At 40.3% G+C, this 18,275-nt stretch overlaps 2 protein-coding genes and 1 long non-coding RNA gene across 7 annotated transcripts in view; 2 read left to right on the forward strand and 1 right to left on the reverse strand.

Annotated features, from left to right (window-relative positions):
• Positions 1-934: 934 nt before the first annotated feature.
• The window catches only part of cep43 (centrosomal protein 43), a 43,013-nt gene continuing 25,672 nt past the window's right edge, over positions 935-18,275 (forward strand). For 4 of the 5 annotated variants that reach the window (XM_082507031.1, XM_082507033.1, XM_082507035.1 and 1 more), the window contains exons 1-3: positions 3,147-3,309; positions 4,201-4,254; positions 4,797-4,851. In XM_082507031.1, coding sequence (XP_082363157.1) covers positions 3,226-3,309; positions 4,201-4,254; positions 4,797-4,851 — 193 coding nt within the window. In that variant the 5' untranslated portion in view covers positions 3,147-3,225. Of the gene's footprint in view, positions 1,043-3,146; positions 3,310-4,200; positions 4,255-4,796; positions 4,852-18,275 lie in introns of those variants that run through there. The other variant, XM_082507034.1, reaches the window with a different exon arrangement.
• Positions 11,606-13,256, forward strand: LOC309690150 (uncharacterized protein). The gene is made up of 2 exons (XM_082507080.1): positions 11,606-11,958; positions 12,847-13,256. Exons 1-2 carry the CDS (start codon positions 11,699-11,701, stop codon positions 13,115-13,117), a joined length of 531 nt encoding a protein of 176 aa, XP_082363206.1. The 5' UTR covers positions 11,606-11,698; the 3' UTR covers positions 13,118-13,256.
• On the reverse strand, positions 13,454-14,668 carry LOC309690157. The gene is made up of 2 exons (XR_014271615.1): positions 14,560-14,668; positions 13,454-13,718 (listed from the first exon to the last, which is right to left on the reverse strand). It is a non-coding gene; the product is annotated as an uncharacterized lncRNA (long non-coding RNA).

The raw sequence follows: 18,275 nt of genomic DNA on the forward strand, positions 1-18,275 counted from the left end.
TGCTCCTCCTCCTCTCCCCCTCCGTCTGCCTCCTCCTCCTGCTGCTTTCTCTTCAGATCAGTCTCAGAAACATCTGTTGGCATCTGGCTAAAGAACACACACACAGCTCACCGCATCTGAAGGCAAAGTCTTTTTTAATCGTTTAAGTCTTCAAGGATAAAACTGGCAAAACAGGAATCAATAACTAATAAATTAATAAATTCATTCATTAAAAAAAAGTCTGTCGGTCGCACTCAAAATTGAGGGACTGAAGGTGTTTTACTGTATATGAGAGCCATTCCTGATTTGATCAGAATCAGAATACTTTATTAATCCCTAGGGAAATTATATGGGTTACAGTTGTGTCAGTACAGTAGCATTAACAAAAACAAACTAGACTATTTATCAATACAGTATGTTAAGATATGAGAAATAGCATAATGTATACAATACAAGTCACCAAGTAATAAATATTCAGGGTTGACATATGTGATTATAAATAAATATTAACAAATTGACAGAAAATTACAGAGTAAGAAAGAGTGTGTGCCAAAAGGATGTAACTATTGTAGTGTTTACATTGTATTAGAAGGAGGAGAGATGGCCACAGGTAGGAATGATTTACTGTGGCGTTCATTGGTGCTTTTTGGTCATTTCTGGTAACCCTTTTGCATGCAGTATTCTGTGCAGTACAGCAGGCACGTGCAGAGGGGGGGGGGGGGGCTAGAGGGGCTTGAGCACTCGCCCCTTTCCTGGTGGGTGCCCAAAGTGCCCTTTTGTTGAGGCAACTTTAAAAAAAAAAAATTTATGTGTGCGTGCGTGCGGAGTCCTGTCTGTACCCCTCAACAATGATATTTAACTATTAATCACAGTTTTGCTAAATAAAAGGATCTGGCTTGCATCAGTCACATGATCACATTTAACCAATGATCGCCCTTGACGGCAGAACGCGCTGGTTACGAGCCGGGAACGAGCTCACAAAGAGCACGCGTATTTTTAGCGGTCCGGAGCTGTAGGAGAAACACAAGTTAACTCAGAGACACAGACTGATGCGACAAAACCAGTAAGTAGGTGTACAGCGTACACTGTAGTGTGTAGCACACAGGAGTATTAGCTTATTACGTACACGTTGGTAAGTTGTCTTGTGGCAACTGACGAACTGAAACAAATGAGCGTGCTGTGTGTGCAACAGCGCGACAAACATTACCTGTCCTTTTATTAACTGCACAAGTAGTGCTGGTCATAGCTGCTGGCTACCTGTGTAAGGCTGTCATGGGTCTGTAGCTCTGTCACCGTTTTAGGGAACATATTTAGTTTTAAAGTATTAAGAAACATATTTAGTTTTAAAGTAAGTTACAGGGCTTTTCCTGCCTTTCTGGAGGGATTATATTTCACTAAAAAACGATCTAGTATGCATGTCCACATAATTATGCATTATTATAATTATAATATATTAACCCCTTAGCAGTCCTACAAATTTTGCCTAAAATTTGTAGGACTGCTAACAGGTTAAAAAACACGCTGTATTTTAAAGAACATACATTAAGAAGCAGATTATATTAGATTTATATTTTAAATAAGACAAAATTTGGATTTTACAGCAGTAAAATGATTGTATCTCTACAGTTTAAAAATGTAATAAGCTTTGCCCCTGCACAGAGTGGATAGTGAAACAAATGGAATCATCATAAATACATTATTTCATATTTATTACTTCCCCCTCCTCATTGCTTTATTATTGTAGCTCTAGTAATAAATAATAATGTAAGGATTCTGGATCAGCACCATGATGCCCATAGTATATACAGTATTCTGAAGAAGGTCTAAAATGTCACTGTGTGTGCGTGCATGTGTGTGTTTTATTTAGATGGATTTACTCATGATATAACATTGTCCAGACATGCCTGGTAAGGACATGAGGAGGAAACAGCAGGAGCTGTGTGAGGCTACTAAAGGCAGTGCTATAACATTTTTCTGTCATCATTTTATTAAAGATTAAGTGCAAGAGTTGTTAGGTGTGGATAATTAGATTATAGTTTATTGCAATAGCAAGTTGTGCCTTGTTCTCAGGTAGACAGCAAGTGGAGAGTGATATATGAAATGATGGGATGGAAGGAAGAAGAGAAGCAAAGAGTGATTCACAGGCAGAGCCTAAATTATTTCTCACAGTTTTTTGTTGCCTTATGGTTCCAAGCGCTGTCACCAATCTTTGCATTTTGTTATTATCTCATGACACTTGTTTAATCAGCTACCATCTCTCCTATGGACTTTTTAATGTCTACAGTCTCAGATCAACACAGCCCTGCCCTTCCTATATTAGATTCTTGATGAATGTGTGTTGTTGTTATTCAGCCTGGTTCAATGTGCCCCCTTTTAACTTCGAGCACCCGCCCCTTTAAACCTCTCTGCACGGCCCTGCAGTACAGTGCAGTATTTCTACTCACCGGGGATCTTATGAGTCTTCTGTTTTATTTTTCGGCCCCTCTGAAGCTTTTTGTAGCAGACGTGCAACGATTGCAGTTATTAATTTAATGTGAAGACAGACTCCGTCTGGAGAGATAATAAATACAAGGTCACAAACTAGCTCAGAAACTTAGAAATCATAAGATAAAATAACCTTTATTAGTCCCACACGTGTGAAATTTGTTTTGTCACAGCAGGAAGTGGACAGTGCAAAAGTTATGTAGCAAAAATTAGAATATAATAAGAATAAATACAGTACACAACTGTACAGAATAGAATAGAATACTATATACAGTAGAATAAAATAGAATAAAATATACAATAGGATAAAAATAGAATACAAATTCTATATACAACTGAGTAAAAATACAACGATGCAAGAAAAGAGAATTGCACTTAGTGTTATTGCACATGTGTGGATGTGTGTGTTTGATCAGTTGGAGTCTTTGTTGTACAGTCTGACAGCAGTGGGGAGGAAAGACCTGCGAAATCTGTCCGTCCCACACTGAAGGCTTAAATGTAAAAAATAATAAAAGTAGAAATAACATGAAAAACGTGAGGCTGAATCCCTCTCACGGACCGTGAACGCCGTTTGTTAAACTGGTAAATTATCCAGCTGTAGTTCCGACTGCAAGCCAGAAGATGGCATTCAGGCTGAACTGCGTACAGATCGGCTAAAGAGCAACAGAAGAATAAAGGGCGGAAGTTGCGTCAGGTTGTTTTGGCGTGTTGTCCTGGCAGCAGCAGTTAGCTACGTTAGCACCTTAAGCTTCAGACAGAAAAATGTCAGCAGCCGAGGACGACACGGAACTGCGGGACCTGCTGATCCAGAATCTTGAGAACAGCGGAGCTCTGAACAAGCTGAAGGTGAAAGGTCACGTTTAACGTGAGACGCCCTGACGGCGGGATAGGCTACAGCTACTCGCAGCTAACGACTGCTAACCGGCTGCTCAGAGACTGTTTCAGGTTTATTTTATTTAACCTGAGAGGAGAGATGAAGTTCTGACTGAGTGTAGAGGTTCAGCAGCTGTGTGAGCTCTGTTGCTGCTGTTGTCGATCAAGCAGGATCTAACCTTTGAAACCGGTTTAAACATCCGTGAGAGTAGATGAGACATTTTATTACTAATAACGTGTAACTGCGGCTCAGCATAGAACCTCAAAGCTCACAGCCAGGAAGAAGAAACCTCACAGAACAAATAGAAATAGTTTTCCTTTTTTATTTCCTTTCACGCCCTGTTTTTGTCATGTGACTCGACAGCGTCAGGTGCTGAGAAAGACTTACCTCCAAACCTGAAACCACTCTTATTGATATCTGATCAGTTTGTGACTGATATCTGATCAGTTTGTGACTGATATCTGATCAGTTTGTGACTTATATCTAAACTAAGCGCTGTGTGGATTGTGCAGGTCTAGTTTCGTGCGTGCTAACTTCAGCACAGTTGGAACCCGTCAGCCTAAAATCTGATCCAGGAACCAGGAAGATTTGCGCCGAGAGCTCATATAAAAATAATGTGAAATACAGCAAATGAATGAAACGCTGTTAGTCCTGCAACACGCTGGTTGGTCCAGGTGTGTCCCACCTCTGGGAGAGGCTCCACCCCCCACGACCCTGAATACGATGACTGGAAGAAAACTGATGAATGGAAATGAAATAATATTTAGGAAACCCTTTTAGTTTGAAATATCTGTCATGAATGACATGTATGAATTTACTGATAGGTTTCAATAACTACCTGTATTGATGACATGTTCCTGCAGGCGGAGATGAGAGCGGCGGTGTTCCTGGCAATGGAGGAGCAGGACAAACTGGAGGTGAGTGATTCACACAGAAGTTCCAAGCACAGTGTTGATCAGTCAGTGCTGTCCGTCATAGTCCAAGATCAGGACAATGCCGGACAATACCTCCCACTCACTCTGTGACATGCTGGCCAGTCACAACGAGAGCATGAGATTATACGTAATGTAGCACTGAACAACTCCTCCATCTAATACACAGCACACACTAAAATATCTGCACATAACAAGGGCAATCTTAACCAAATATATTTAATTTGTGTAGCATACTGGAATATTTATAATAAGAGCTATTTTGCTATATTTTAACTTTAGTTTAGTCAGTTCCAGTTTTTAGTGTCTTGGAGCGACTATTACTACGTCATTAATAAAGTATTCAAATTCAGGAATACGTGAGACAGCAGGTTCATGGTGTGTTTAGATTAAAATCTAAGTTTGTAGTCTGGAAAAGTGAACAATGAGGTGGGAGGAGTCAGGAAGTTGGGAGGGGTCAATGATGGTCTTGATGTGTGACTGACAGCTTTGACCTGTTCTGAGCTCTCGCTGATGTTTCTCCTCAGAATAAAAGTCCGCTGGTCAACGAGAGCCTGAAAAAATGTCTCAACACCAAAGACGGTGAGTTCCTCAACTTCCTCTTCCTGCCTGCAGCCGGTTTCGCTGAGCAGCAACATTTCACGAGCAGGTTAGCAGTGATGAAGGTCATACTGCTTCATGGCTGTTATTTTACAGTTTTACTAAAATTAGTCCAACAGAAAGACTCATCAGCGAGAGAGTTCATAAAGGTTTAAATAATTTCAAACATGCTCTAAAGAATCCCTCACTGATCCAGCAGCTTGCACTAAGAGTGAAACCGCCCGTGAGCACCATGGCGGAGCATCCGCAGGTCACCATGCGTTTCTTTCTTATCCTGATGTCATTGATCATCAGACTGCAGTATTTGTTACAATGGCAACAAGTAATAATAATAATATTAATAATACATTTTATTTGAGGGCGCCTTTCTAAAACCCAAGGTCACCTTACAAAGAGAAGAAGACATCAATAAAACAGTAGATTAAAATAGATTATAATAAATTAAAATACAAAAAACACAAAATACAACCACAAACAACAAATTTTTTTTTCTAAGCTTTATTTTCATTTTTAAATTGGAAACGAACAAAAAAACAAACATACACACAAAGCAAGAAAGAAAACAAAAACAAAAAAACAAACAAACAGAAAACTCACAACTGACCACAGAAGCACTCCCAGGTGCACACTCTTGTATCTATGCCTTTCATGGATAACCTCAAACATCTGAAAACCAAACACAGAAAATACAGGCATAATAATAATAATAATAATAATAATAATGACAATATTGGTAATTACGGAAATTTAAAACAAACACACAAACAAACAAAGAACAAAGAATTCAAAAAAAATAAAATAAAAAATTGAGCAAAACAGAAAACATCATGTGAACCCCTCCCACCATCCCCCCACCCCTTTACCCCTGTATGGCTCTCAACCTCATCACATTCGTGTATCCAGACAGCCCATATTTACACCTATCTATAGAAACTCTCATACACAGGAATCAACATCCCACAAGATAAAACTACAGCATTCAGGAAATCAAGTCAGAAGGGCCTAACCGGGGATCAACTCAAGGCAGACCCAGGGGGATTTGCGTCATCTCTATGATCTGTTAGGTCCAAAGACGGTAGTACTGACAGGAAGGGGCCCCAAATTTTTTCGAAGGTTCCATATTTCCCTTTTACACTATGCAATATCTTCTCAGGTGTGCAGTAGGACGCTAGCTCATTAATCTAGTGTCTCAGTGTTGGAGAGTTTTCAGATTTCCAATGTAGCAGAATACATTTTTTCACTGCAGCACTCGCAAGTAAAATAAAAAATTTCTTGTGATAATTCACATTTATAGAACCTGTGTCACCTAAAATCCATAGTTTTGGGTCCAGTTCGATTTGGATCCCCATTACCCTTGAGATTATTTCAATGGCCCGTCTCCAGAACTCTTCTATCACTGGGCAATTCCACAGCATGTGGAGGAGATCACCATCTGTCACCTTACATCTCAAACATTTGGGGGAGTAATTAATATCAATTTTATGTAACCTATAAGGGGTATAATATATCCTATGAAATATATTAAATTGCATTTGCCTGTGATTTGTAGAAATTAACATGGTCTGTGCCTGTTCCAATAAATGGTGCCATTCTACCTCTTCATAGACATAGCCCAGGTCTGTCTCCCATTTTCTTTTTAAAGACGCTTTATTATAGTCAGGTAACTTTTCATTGATAATAGTGTATATAGAAGATGCTATTCCTTTTATTGACTTCCATGGTTTGGTGCAAAGATGCGTTTCAAGAGGAGTTTCTTTAGGAATCTCGGGGAATAATCCTTTGGATTTCTCTTTGACCCAATCTCTTATTTGTAGGAATTTGAAGAAATTTTGTCCTGGGAGTTTGAATTTTTCCTTTAGTTGTTGAAAGTCAATAAATGTATCATTATTGTATAAGTTGGCAACAGTTCGAATATTTCTGTCTTTCCATCCCCGCAATATTGGGTCAGCAATATGATAAGAGAGATCAGGGTTGCCCCATAGGGGTGTCCTTCTAAGAAAAGAGATATTTATTTTCAGAAGTGAGTGGGATTCCTGCCAGGCACAGAAGGTGTTTAATATTATCAAATTGTTTGTGAGCTTGGATAGACATTTTTTTTGTACCTAAAAATGGAACATCTTTTAATGGTATGGGGTTCACCTCATGTTGTTCTATTGGAACCCATCGAACCTCACTCCTCTCTGCATGTAGCCAGATCCAAATTGATCGGTACTGGGAGGCAAGATAATAGTTCCTAAAGTTTGGTAAATTAAGTCCTCCCCTTGAATATGGGGCCTGTAGTGAGGAGAGTTTGACTCTTGGATTTTTCTTTTGCCATATGAAAGACGTTATGAGTTTGTTAAGCTCTTTGAAGAAACTTTTAGGAACATTTGTAGGGAGACATTGAAATAAGTAGATAAACTTAGGCAAAATGTTCATTTTAACAACATTAATTCTCCCTATAAGAGATAATGGAAAATCCATCCATCTCTGAATATTAAGTTTGGTTTGCTCCAACAGTTTGATATGATTTAATTTGAATATTTGATCCTCGGATTTACCAATTTGTATACCCAAATACGTAAATCCATTATTACACCACTGTAATGGGTCAGTAAGAGCTCTAATACGGCTATCTTGTATATTTAATAACATAATCTCACTTTTGGTATAGTTTAACTTGTATCCTGAGGCTGCACTGTATTCTTTAAGACACTTCATTAAAGAGGGAATTGATTTAAGAGGGTCCGTTATATACAGTAGGAGGTCATCTGCGTATAGAGAAAGTTTATGTTCACTTGTGCCGAATTTGATTCCAGATATGGAGGCATTAGTATGGATGGCAACTGCTAGTGGTTCGATCGCAATCGCAAAGAGCAAGGGGGAATTTGGACAACCTTGTCTGCAACCTCTAGTTAAAGAGAAAGTGCCAGAAAGCACATTATTTGTTATGATATTGGCTCTGGGGGCATTAAAAAGTGTCCTAACATAGCGGGTGAACTTTTCTCCGAAGCCCATGGCTTCCATTGCCTGAAATAGAAAGTTTGGCTCAATCCTGTCAAATGCTTTATTAGCGTCCATGGAGATTATTAGCAGTGGGTCTTGGTTTTTTTAAGCAGTATTCAGTATATGGAGCAAACGCCGCACATTATCTGCTTCATGTCTGTTTTTAATGAAGCCTGTTTAGTTGGCATTTATTATCTTAGGCATAATGTCCTCCAATCTAAGTGCAATTATTTTAGATAATATTTTATAATCTGCATTTAAAAGGCTGAGGGTAAGAGTCACATCTCTGTTTGTCCTTGCCCGGTTTTGGCAATAATGTGATTGTTGCAATTTCCAATGATTCTGGTAATTTATTATTTTCTAAAGCTTCTTTAATCATATTTGTAAGTGGTGTCAATAATTTATTAGAAAAAGCCTTATAATAATCAACTGGAAATCCATCTGGTCCAGGGGTCTTATTATTTTGTAAACACTTGAGGGCTTGAAGAACCTCCATCTCAGATATATCTGCATCAAGCAGTTCTTTGTCCTCATTATGTAATTTAGGAAGAGTTATTCCATCTATAAATCTTTTTGCAGCAGTACTGTCGACCTAGAGCTGGGCGATATGAGATTTTTTCATATCACGATATGTTTTTTTCATTTCAGGTGATAACGATATCTATCACGATATAAGCCAAATAACTATATTTGTAAGATTTAAATGTGCCGTTGCTCACAAGTAAAATGTGAAATAATCAGCAGCTTGTTTTTATTTAAATATTTATTTCCCATAATAAGTTCAACAGGGTAGATGTACTTAAGGAACATGAGACTTTTTCAGATAAATAAAGGCAAATATTGCAAACTACACAAAAGGCAGCCGCTAAAGCGTTTAAGTTTCAAAATAGAACAAACGAAACAGACTAAATTGTCAATTCCACTTAGAAACAAAATATTAATTCTAAAAATAAATCTTAGTTTGTTTTACAGAAGAACAGACAAAACTGACTAACCTTTGTCAATATCAAATAAACTGAGAACTAAAAGGAAATTCTCAATCTCTCCTTGTTGTATAGCTTAGCTTTTCAAACAGTTTTAACAGTTACTTTAGTCTGACAAAAGCCGAATGACGAATTAGCGCTTCCAGTCAGAGACTGAGGCTACGTCCACACGTACACGGGTATTTTTGAAAACGGAGATTTTCCGTTTTCGTTTTAAAAAATAATCCCGTCCACACATAAAGGCAGAAATGAAGGAAAACGCTGCTATGAACATGCCAAAGCAGCAGGTGGCGCTAGATTCCTAACCGTGCAGAAATGTTGGCCAATCAGAAGTCTAGAAGCCTCGGCGGGAAAAAGTAAACAAAGCTGGGGCATAGAAGCAGAACCGAGTCATATGTGTGGACGGACAGTAACTGTGTGTATATGTAAGCATTTAAACACTGCAGAGAGTAGAATTAACAGTAACAGTATTGTAGAAATTCATTTCACCGAAACAATAACGTGGCGCACAGTGTGACGCATGCACCAGTTTATTGTATTTCCAGACTTGCTTTCGGCACATTTACAGTGCACGCTACTCTGTTTTTGTCAGACTTGAAATAGCCGAAATACCTTCACACTACGGAACTTCTATGGCTCTTCCGTTCGACAATCTCTCCGGCATTGGAACCATCATCTGTTTTCTCTTCGGTCACGCTCGGTTGATTTTTCTAGTCGGCACACTCATTTCCTCCATTACGCGCTGGCTCCATTACCCGCTGGCTGTTTCCCAAACAAACACACGTGCGGCTTGGCACTTGTGCTGTACGTAACAAGTCACGCGACGTGACGCTGCGGCTGTGATTGGTTCGGCTCTGCGCTGCTTAATTTGGATTGGCTGACCTTTTTTTTTTTTTTTTTTAAGAGGACAAGAGCGGCGAGGTCTATCGCGATAGCTTAATTTCTCTATCGAGTAAAAGTTATATCGCGATACATATCGTTATCGTTCTATCGCCCAGCTCTATGTCGACCCCTTGCTCAGATTTATACAGATCTTCATAGAACCGTTTAAACTCTGCATTTATGAGTGCTGATTCATCAAGAAGTTTATCATCTTCCGTTAATATTGTCCGTATAAATTTATCAGATGTTTCTTTCTTAATTTGCCAGGCCAGTAGTTTACTTGTTTTGTTTCCAAATTCGTAGTAGTGATATCTAGTTCTGGCCATGGCTGCTTCTGCTCTGCTGGTGCATAAATTATCATATTGCAACCTTATTTTTGTTAATATATTGAGGTATTCTTCCTTTTTGGTAGCAATATATTCCTGTTCCAAGTTTTTAATGTCAATCTCCAATTTAGTTATCTTCTCTCTGACCTTTTTAACCTTATTGGCACCGTATGACATAACCATACCTCTCATATAGGCTTTGAGGGCTTCCCAAATATTGGTATGTGAAGAGGAGTTTGAATTGGCATCTAGGAATATTTAAATATTAGTGTTCATATATGAAATAAAATCAGAGTCTCCTAGCATATAATTTTTAAACCTCCACCTGTAGGTTACACTTTGCGACATATTGGTAGCCCAGGAAAGTTTAATGGGATTATGGTCTGAAAAAGTAGCTGCTAAGTAGGAGCAATCTATCACTGTTGCCATCATATTTTGTGGTACAAGAAACATATCAATTCTAGAGTGTGTATTATGTACTGGTGAAAAAAAGGAGAAGTCCCTCTGGCCTGGATGGAGGTTTCGCCACACATCAATTATGCCTATATCCTTCATACCTTGGTTCAGTGCTGTTGCTGCCTTGGATAGTGAAGCTGACAAACATGAAGGTCACACTGCTTCATGGCTGTTATTTTACAGTTTTACTAAAATTAGTCCAACAGAAAGACTCATCAGCGAGAGAGTTCATAAAGGTTTAAATAATTTCAAACATGCTCTAAAGAATCCCTCACTGATCCAGCAGCTTGCACTAAGAGTGAAACCGCCTGTGAGCACCATGGCGGAGCATCCGCAGGTTCACCATGCGTTTCTTTCTTATCCTGATGTCATTGATCATCAGACTGCAGTATTTGTTACAATGGCAACAAGTAATAATAATATTAATAATACATTTTATTTCTAAAACCCAAGGTCACCTTACAAAGAGAAGAAGACATCAATAAAACAGTAGATTAAAATAGATTATAATAAATTAAAATACAAAAAACACAAAATACAACCACAAACAACAAATAAAATAAAAAAAACACGATTTGACAGCAAGTAAAATCTGTATTAAAGCGAGTAAGCCAGTTTAAACAAGTAGGTTTTGAGTTGTGACTTAAATAAGGGAAGGGAATCTATATTTCTTACGGCTGAAGGAAGTGAGTTCCAGAGCCGAGGAGCAGAGCGACTGAAAGCTCTGTGCCCCATAGTGATAAGGCGAGTAGAAGGAACAACAAGATGAGTGGCAGATGAAGATCTGAGTGAGCGGGTAAGAGTGGGGATATGAAGCAGATCACAGAGATAAGGAGGGTAAGATGAGGTTATGAATACACTTAAATGTGAGAACTAAGATTTTAAAGTTTATCCTGGCTTCTATGGGCAACCAGTGAAACTGTTGAAGAATTGGGGTAATATGGTCTCTTAAGGGAGTAACGGTGTGTTCACACCGAACGCGATGGACGCGAATAAAACGCCCCAAACGCCCCTAATTTGACGCGTGTACATTCGCGTCTCAACGCGTGTCCAAGAAAAATCCATCGCGCGTCAAAATATTTTGACGCGCGTGAACCGGAAATGTGGGAGGAATGTGGGAGGGAGTTGTGCCAGACCGGTATCTTTGCAAGATGGCAGCTATCGAGCTAGCGCTTGAAGAGAGAGTCTCCCTTCTCTATGTACTGTGGAGAGCAGAGCAGCAGCGTAAAAGACGTCCTCGCCGTACCTGGGTCCATCAGGTCCTCCAGAGGCATGAGCAGTTTGGTGAGTTTCATGACTTGCTCCAGGAGCTGCGCCTGGATGACGGCCGATTCCAGCGCTATCACCGTCGGCCAGTTTGAGGACCTGCTTTCCCTCGTCGGTCCCAGCATCGCCCGCCTAGACACCAACTACAGACGCTCAATCCCACCTGCAGAGCGCCTGTCCGTCTGCCTGAGGTTAGTAAAACTATTTAATACGGTAGTCCTTTATTGATATCTGTGCTAATATGCTAATCCATCCAGTTATACACTGCTAACATGGATGTGCTATGCTAACAGTGAATGCTGTCGGTGTTTACTGAAAGCAAACTGTGGTACAGAGACGACTCTTTATAATATTTCTAGTGATACTCAGAAGGTCTCATCAAGTCCCGATTTAATTCGATTTATGCTGTTATCAGTGTTTGCATGATAGCATGGCTGTGGTGTCACATCAATGTATGCGCTCGGTGTTTGCTGATATCAAACTGTAGCATTAGGACCACTGAGTTAACCTTTGTAGTGATACTCACTCCTTTTTATTTAGACCTGGTTTAATTCTGGGATAGTTGAATATTTGTATATAATCCCTGCAGCTGTCAGACTCTATAGCAGGGGTCACAGCCTTTATTAAAACAGAGTTAGATAAAACTGTGAACAGTTTGGTTCATCTCTAGTTACGTGGTTCTATCTTGATAAGCTGTCTTATCACAGATTAATTTTTCAAAAATATTAATGATTTAAGCAAGGAAAGGGCTACATGTCAACACACAACTCTTTATTTCTATTAATGTCTCACTTCATTCCTACCTGATTGACATGTTTAGGAATTATGAGTGATTGGCTCACTGTAGTTGTGAAAGTTGCTACCAATCAAATTATGATATGTTAAAGTTAAAACAAAACACAACTGTTTTAGATATTATCTAATATACATTTTGTAATTATCCTTATAATTACAAAATGTTTTATGTAAGATTTAAGTTTTGTGATTTATATCTGACATCACAAAAGTATTTTGGAATTTGAATAATGTATTTTGTAACTGCAGTACACATAATACTGATTTTGAACAATTTTGTCCAGGTTCCTTGTCACCGGGGACTCCTTCAGGACCATCGCGTTCAGTTTCAGAGTCGGTGTGTCCACGGTGAGCCAGATCACCCCCCAGGCAGCGACGTCCATCTGGGACTGTCTAGTGGACGACTTCATGGCTGTGCCTTCACCTGGAGACTGGCGGTCCATCACAGAGGGATTCCAGGAGCGCTGGAACTTTCCTCTGTGCTGTGCAGCTCTGGATGGGAAGCACATCCAGACAAAGGCACCCCATATATCATATAGGAGACACACACATTGATATACACTAAATATTCATTTCATTTCTTTTTTGTGGTGCCCAAATTGATGCACCTGCTTGATTTTGTTTAAACAATTATTGCACACTTTCTGTAAATCCAGTAAACTTCTTTTCACTTCTCAAATATCACTGTGTGTGTCTCCTGTATATTTAACTGACATTTTTTATTGTAACAACCAACGATTTATACAGGAAAATAATGTATATTAACAAGGTTGCCCAAACTTCTGCATCCCACTGTATCAGTATATTTTGTCATTAGTATAATATGAAATAAATTCTACATGTGTCAAGTTGTGTGCCAACATTTGCTGTGTAGTAGAACTGAGACATTAGTCATTATAAACATTTATTTGAAATAATATTAAAAGTCTCAAACAGAAAAACATTAAACATAAATATATAAAATATAAGAATTTACAGAGAGACAGGAATAAAAAGGACCAGCTGCTCTCCAGAGCAGGAACAAGGCTGAGGAGGAAATGCTCCATTGGAGACTGGTGTGGCCTCTTCAGGGACTCCAGGATGGCCAGCTCCACCGCCGATGGACCGTCCTGGGACCCGTCCCTCATCTGCCTCGGAGCCGTCCTCCTCTGTGGGCCTGTAAAACAGCACAAAACACAAAGAAATGAGAAGGCTGCTACTAGATTTTAATTTCAACATTGAAAAAAAAAAAAAAAAAAAACAATAACAGGATATAATCAGATTGGTTGTAGATATTTAGTAAAGGTGATCACAAGGGAATCCCACCGACTAAAAAGGTATCAGTGCTTGCTGTACATATCTGTGGGTGCAGCAGCAGGAGCTCAGGGACTGGGGATGCTCTGCTGCAGAATCAGTTGGTTCTATCAATACAGTATTAAATGTTAACAGGTTGGATATAATAATCGTAGAGTAGACAGTGGTCCCTCATTTATTGCAGGGGTTCTCAGAATAACTAGCCCCTGGTCACAGTTCAAACAATTGATTCTCAAAGTGCAAACCTTTGTAGATTGCAAAACGTAAAAGTATTATTATGCCGCGGTTTGTCTTCATCTGCCCGCCACTTTCGTGCGCCTTTTTCCCTCACGGTGCAGGTGTCTATTTCCGAATGAGGCTCATAGTTATGGGTGTTTTTGTGCTGTTTTTTCTATTGGACGCGATGGTTATCAAAACCAAACGTGATAAATTTGGCAAGCGCAGGAGATTTGTCAATCAGGCTGCAGAATGCAATGCTGTACTGTGCAATAAAAAATCAGCGAAAAAGCAAAGCAGTGACGGATGAACAGCGGGACCACTGTGTGCTGTTTATTAATAAACAATAAAATATATTCCTAAATGACAACATGCATAAAAGCAGAACGGTATTTGTACGTCAGTGGGAAAATAGCGGTGGCTTGCTAGCTTTTGTGCGGCTTCCCCGGGTCAGTGAAAACTTTCAAAAGAGAAATGAATGAACTTACCAGGTTGCCCGATCTCTTCACATATCTTCCTCCAAGCTCGGTCCTTTTTATTCCTGTCTCGGTACTGAAAGCAGCTGGTGTCGTACAGCTCCGAGTTGTTTGCTACCGCATTGATCTAGCCTTCCCCTCCATTGAATCGTCACCAGGCTCCTGATTGGTTGTCGCGGCGCGATTTGACGCTGGAGTTCAGATTTTTCCAACTCGAGCGGTAGACGCGAAACGCGCGTATGCACAAAATGCAACACAAAAACTCACGCGCGTGGTTTTATTCGCGAGTCAAACGCGCCAGACGCACTACACTGACGCGCTACACTGACGCGCGTTTCACGCGTTTTGGCGTTTTCGCGACGCAAATCTGCTTCCGAATTTTCGCGGGACCCGCAATCGCGCGTCATCGCGCCTTTCCATTGACTTTACATGTAAACCTGACGCTCTATTCGCGTCCATCGCGTTCGGTGTGAACACACCGTAAGAGTTATGACCCGAGCTGCAGAATTCTGAAGAAGTTGAAGTTTATGGAGGGACTTATTAGGGAGACCAAATAAGAGAGAGTTGCAATAATCGATCCAGGAAGTAATAAGACTATGGACAAGGATGGCAGCAGTAGGACTGGGCGATATATCGAGGTTTTTTTATTTTTTTTAAATATCGATATATTTTTATACGAGATATAAGATGTGACAGCATCGTTTATATCGATATGGTATATGTTGCGTTATAATTATACTTGTGGAGCCGCAAGTTTGCCTCTCTTTTGTCTCTACTCGGCCTCGCCTCTCCTTCACTGAACACAAGTCCCCCTCCCCCATCCCCAGGCAACAACAAGACGGACACAGCAAATCTCCGTTACCGCGGATCGCCCTGTGCGTGGGGCTGGACGCATCAACGTGTTAACGAGCTAACCGCGCTAACAGCTTTCTCAAAAGTTGACAGTGCACGTTATGTATGAATTCTGGTTGTTCTTAATGACCGTGAACCGATTTTATGTGGTACACGGCGCTCAGCAATCTGTCAAAAAATGTTTTAGTACGACTTTGGTAAGCTACGAACTACGAAGCCGCATCGCTTGATGGATGATGTTGGAGCATTACGGCTACCGTAGTCTGGAGCCCCTCGGAGCAGTAGCGGTTTTAGATACGGGCGACACGGGCGGTTGCCCGGGGCGGCATCGTGGTGGGGGCGGCATCACGGGCATCGGCAAAAAAAAAAAAAAAAAAATGCTCGTACTTATGCTGCCCCGACGTCATGCCAGCGCATATTGGGAATGGCATAGGCACCGATCGGTTTTCTATCGCCCATTTGCTGGGAGTAAGGTCGCCCTCGTCTGCGATGTGCGCCTGCGGCACAGGGAGTTGAGGGCGGGGCGGCGGGGGATTCTCTGACTGGCTGGAGCAGCATCTAATAACCAACTCGCAAAATAAAACAAAATAAAAACAAACCAACAAACACGAAAATACCAGACATTATAATACAGACTTATAATTTGCACCCATGTTTTTTCGAAATTCTATACACGAAAAGTGGTGCGCCTGCTCGCTGCTGAAGTCAAAGTAAACTTTATTGTCATCTCCTCTAAATACAGTCCAGTATACAGAGAGACGAGACGACGAGGCTCCAGTTACAGCAGTGCAAGTAAACAAACAATAAATATAAGAATAGTAAGAAAATAAATATACACTTTAGGACCAGGGGTAAAGGGATCAATAACAATTTAAAATTTACAGTTTGATGATTTAAAGTCTTACACACAACCCATCGAAAGGGGAGGGGGCCCTGCTGCTTCCAAATAGAGCACATTTAATTTATAATGTTGTAAATCCAAGCCCATTATCTATTCACGATTTGAATCCTGGGTTGTGTGAAATCTCAGAAATGCACCCTAGACAAAGTGAATCTGTGAACTAAGGCAGCGGTCCCCAACCCCCGGGCCGAGTCGTTTGGTACCGGGCCGCGAGAGTTGAGGCTCGGGTGTGAAATGCATGGTTTTCAGGGTTTTTATCAGTTTTTGGCGTTATTTTGTTATCATTTTTATTGTTAACTTGGTTTTCCTGGGTCTTTTCACGTGTGTTATGAATAAATCTTCTTTTTTTTCGGTGCCGGTGCTAGTTTTATGTTGTTGTATTTATCCGCGACACCTTAAAGGCCGGTCCGTGAAAATATTGTCGGGCATAAACCGGTCCGTGGTGCAAAAAAGGTTGGGGAACGCTGAACTAAGGTGTAGGTGTGTTAGATTATGTTGTGGTGATCCTCGAGTTGAGGGATGGGTGTTCATACTGGAGTGCAAAATTAAAACCAATGGAAGATGGACAAGAAAAGTGGGGAGTGTTCGCCCAGAGCGCCAAACAGGCTAGGACCGCCACTGTTGCGGAGTAATACGTACTGTGCTTCAACGTAATGTTACCGTATTGTGTGCGTATTGGGACCTCAAATGGCTCCTGTTAAAAGACACGGTTACACAGAGGATTTCAAACTCCAGGCTTTCAGTCACGCTGTAGAACTTGGGAACAGAGCAGCTGTGAAATCTGTCTCTTTGTTATTATACTCAGCGTCTGTTAGTTTACATTTTGATTGCACAATTGTGAGATTTTTGTTATCACAAAAACAACATTGTTTTCTTTTATTTATGGAGCACTATTAATAAATGCTGATAATTTATTTTTGAGTAATTTTTTAATGTACATCTACGCTGTATGTTAATAAAAGTGCCTGTGTTACATCTGGGACACAGCTTTGACTAAGGATGGGATGAAGCTGGTTAATGTTACGTAAGTGAAAAGTATGCAGATCGGGTTATGAAATGAGAGAGGACTGTCAAGTATGACACCCAAACTCTTTACCTGCGGGGAAGGAAGGATGGGGGAATTTTTAATGGAGAAACTGTTAGATTTGGTTAAGATAGAGGCTGTGCCAGTGAGTAAAACTGTTTTATTACTGCTAAGTTTGAGAAAATTGGAGGAGAACCATGATCTGATCTCCATAAGAGGGAGGTAGGTGGAAGGGATGAATTAGGTTTGGAGGAAATGCAGAGCTGGGTGTCATCAGCATAACAATGAAAATTGATATTATATTTTTGGAATATTTGGCCAAGAGGGAGCATGTAGATAATGAAAAAGGGCCCTAATACTGAATCCTGGGGCACACCAGCAGAAACGGGAAAGAAACTTGAAGAGTGTGATTTAAGTTGGATAAACTGAGTGCGGTCTGAGAGCTATGAGGTGAACCAGGCAAGGGGGGTGTGACTAATGCCAATGGATGCTAATCTGCTCAGGAGGATACCATGAGAAATTGTGTCAAATGCCGCACTAAGATCGAGAAGGATGAGGATGGTTAAAAGACCAGAATCAGCTGCCATCAGAAGGTCATTAGTAATCCTTAACAAAGCCGTTTCTGTACTATGATTGGGGCGGAAACCAGACTGAAATTTCAAAATAAAGGGGAGGTTTGATATAGGGCGGAGATTATCAAAATTATTGGGATCTGCACCAGACTTTTTGAGAATTATAGTGACAGAAGCAGTTTTCAGGGATGGAGGAATGATTCCAGTGTTAAGGGAAGAGTGGATAATACTAGTTATAGGAGGAGCCAATGAAGGGAGACAAGCTTTAACTAACACAGTGGGAAGAGGGTCGAGCTGACAAGTGGTTGATTTTGATTTTTGAGTAAGATTTGGTACATCAGCTATGGAGGGAAGAGGAAAACAGAAAGTCTACTTCACA

The sequence above is a fragment of the Aulonocara stuartgranti genome, assembly GCF_965226115.1.
Source record: "Aulonocara stuartgranti genome assembly, chromosome: 15".
Classification (NCBI taxonomy): domain Eukaryota; kingdom Metazoa; phylum Chordata; class Actinopteri; order Cichliformes; family Cichlidae; genus Aulonocara; species Aulonocara stuartgranti.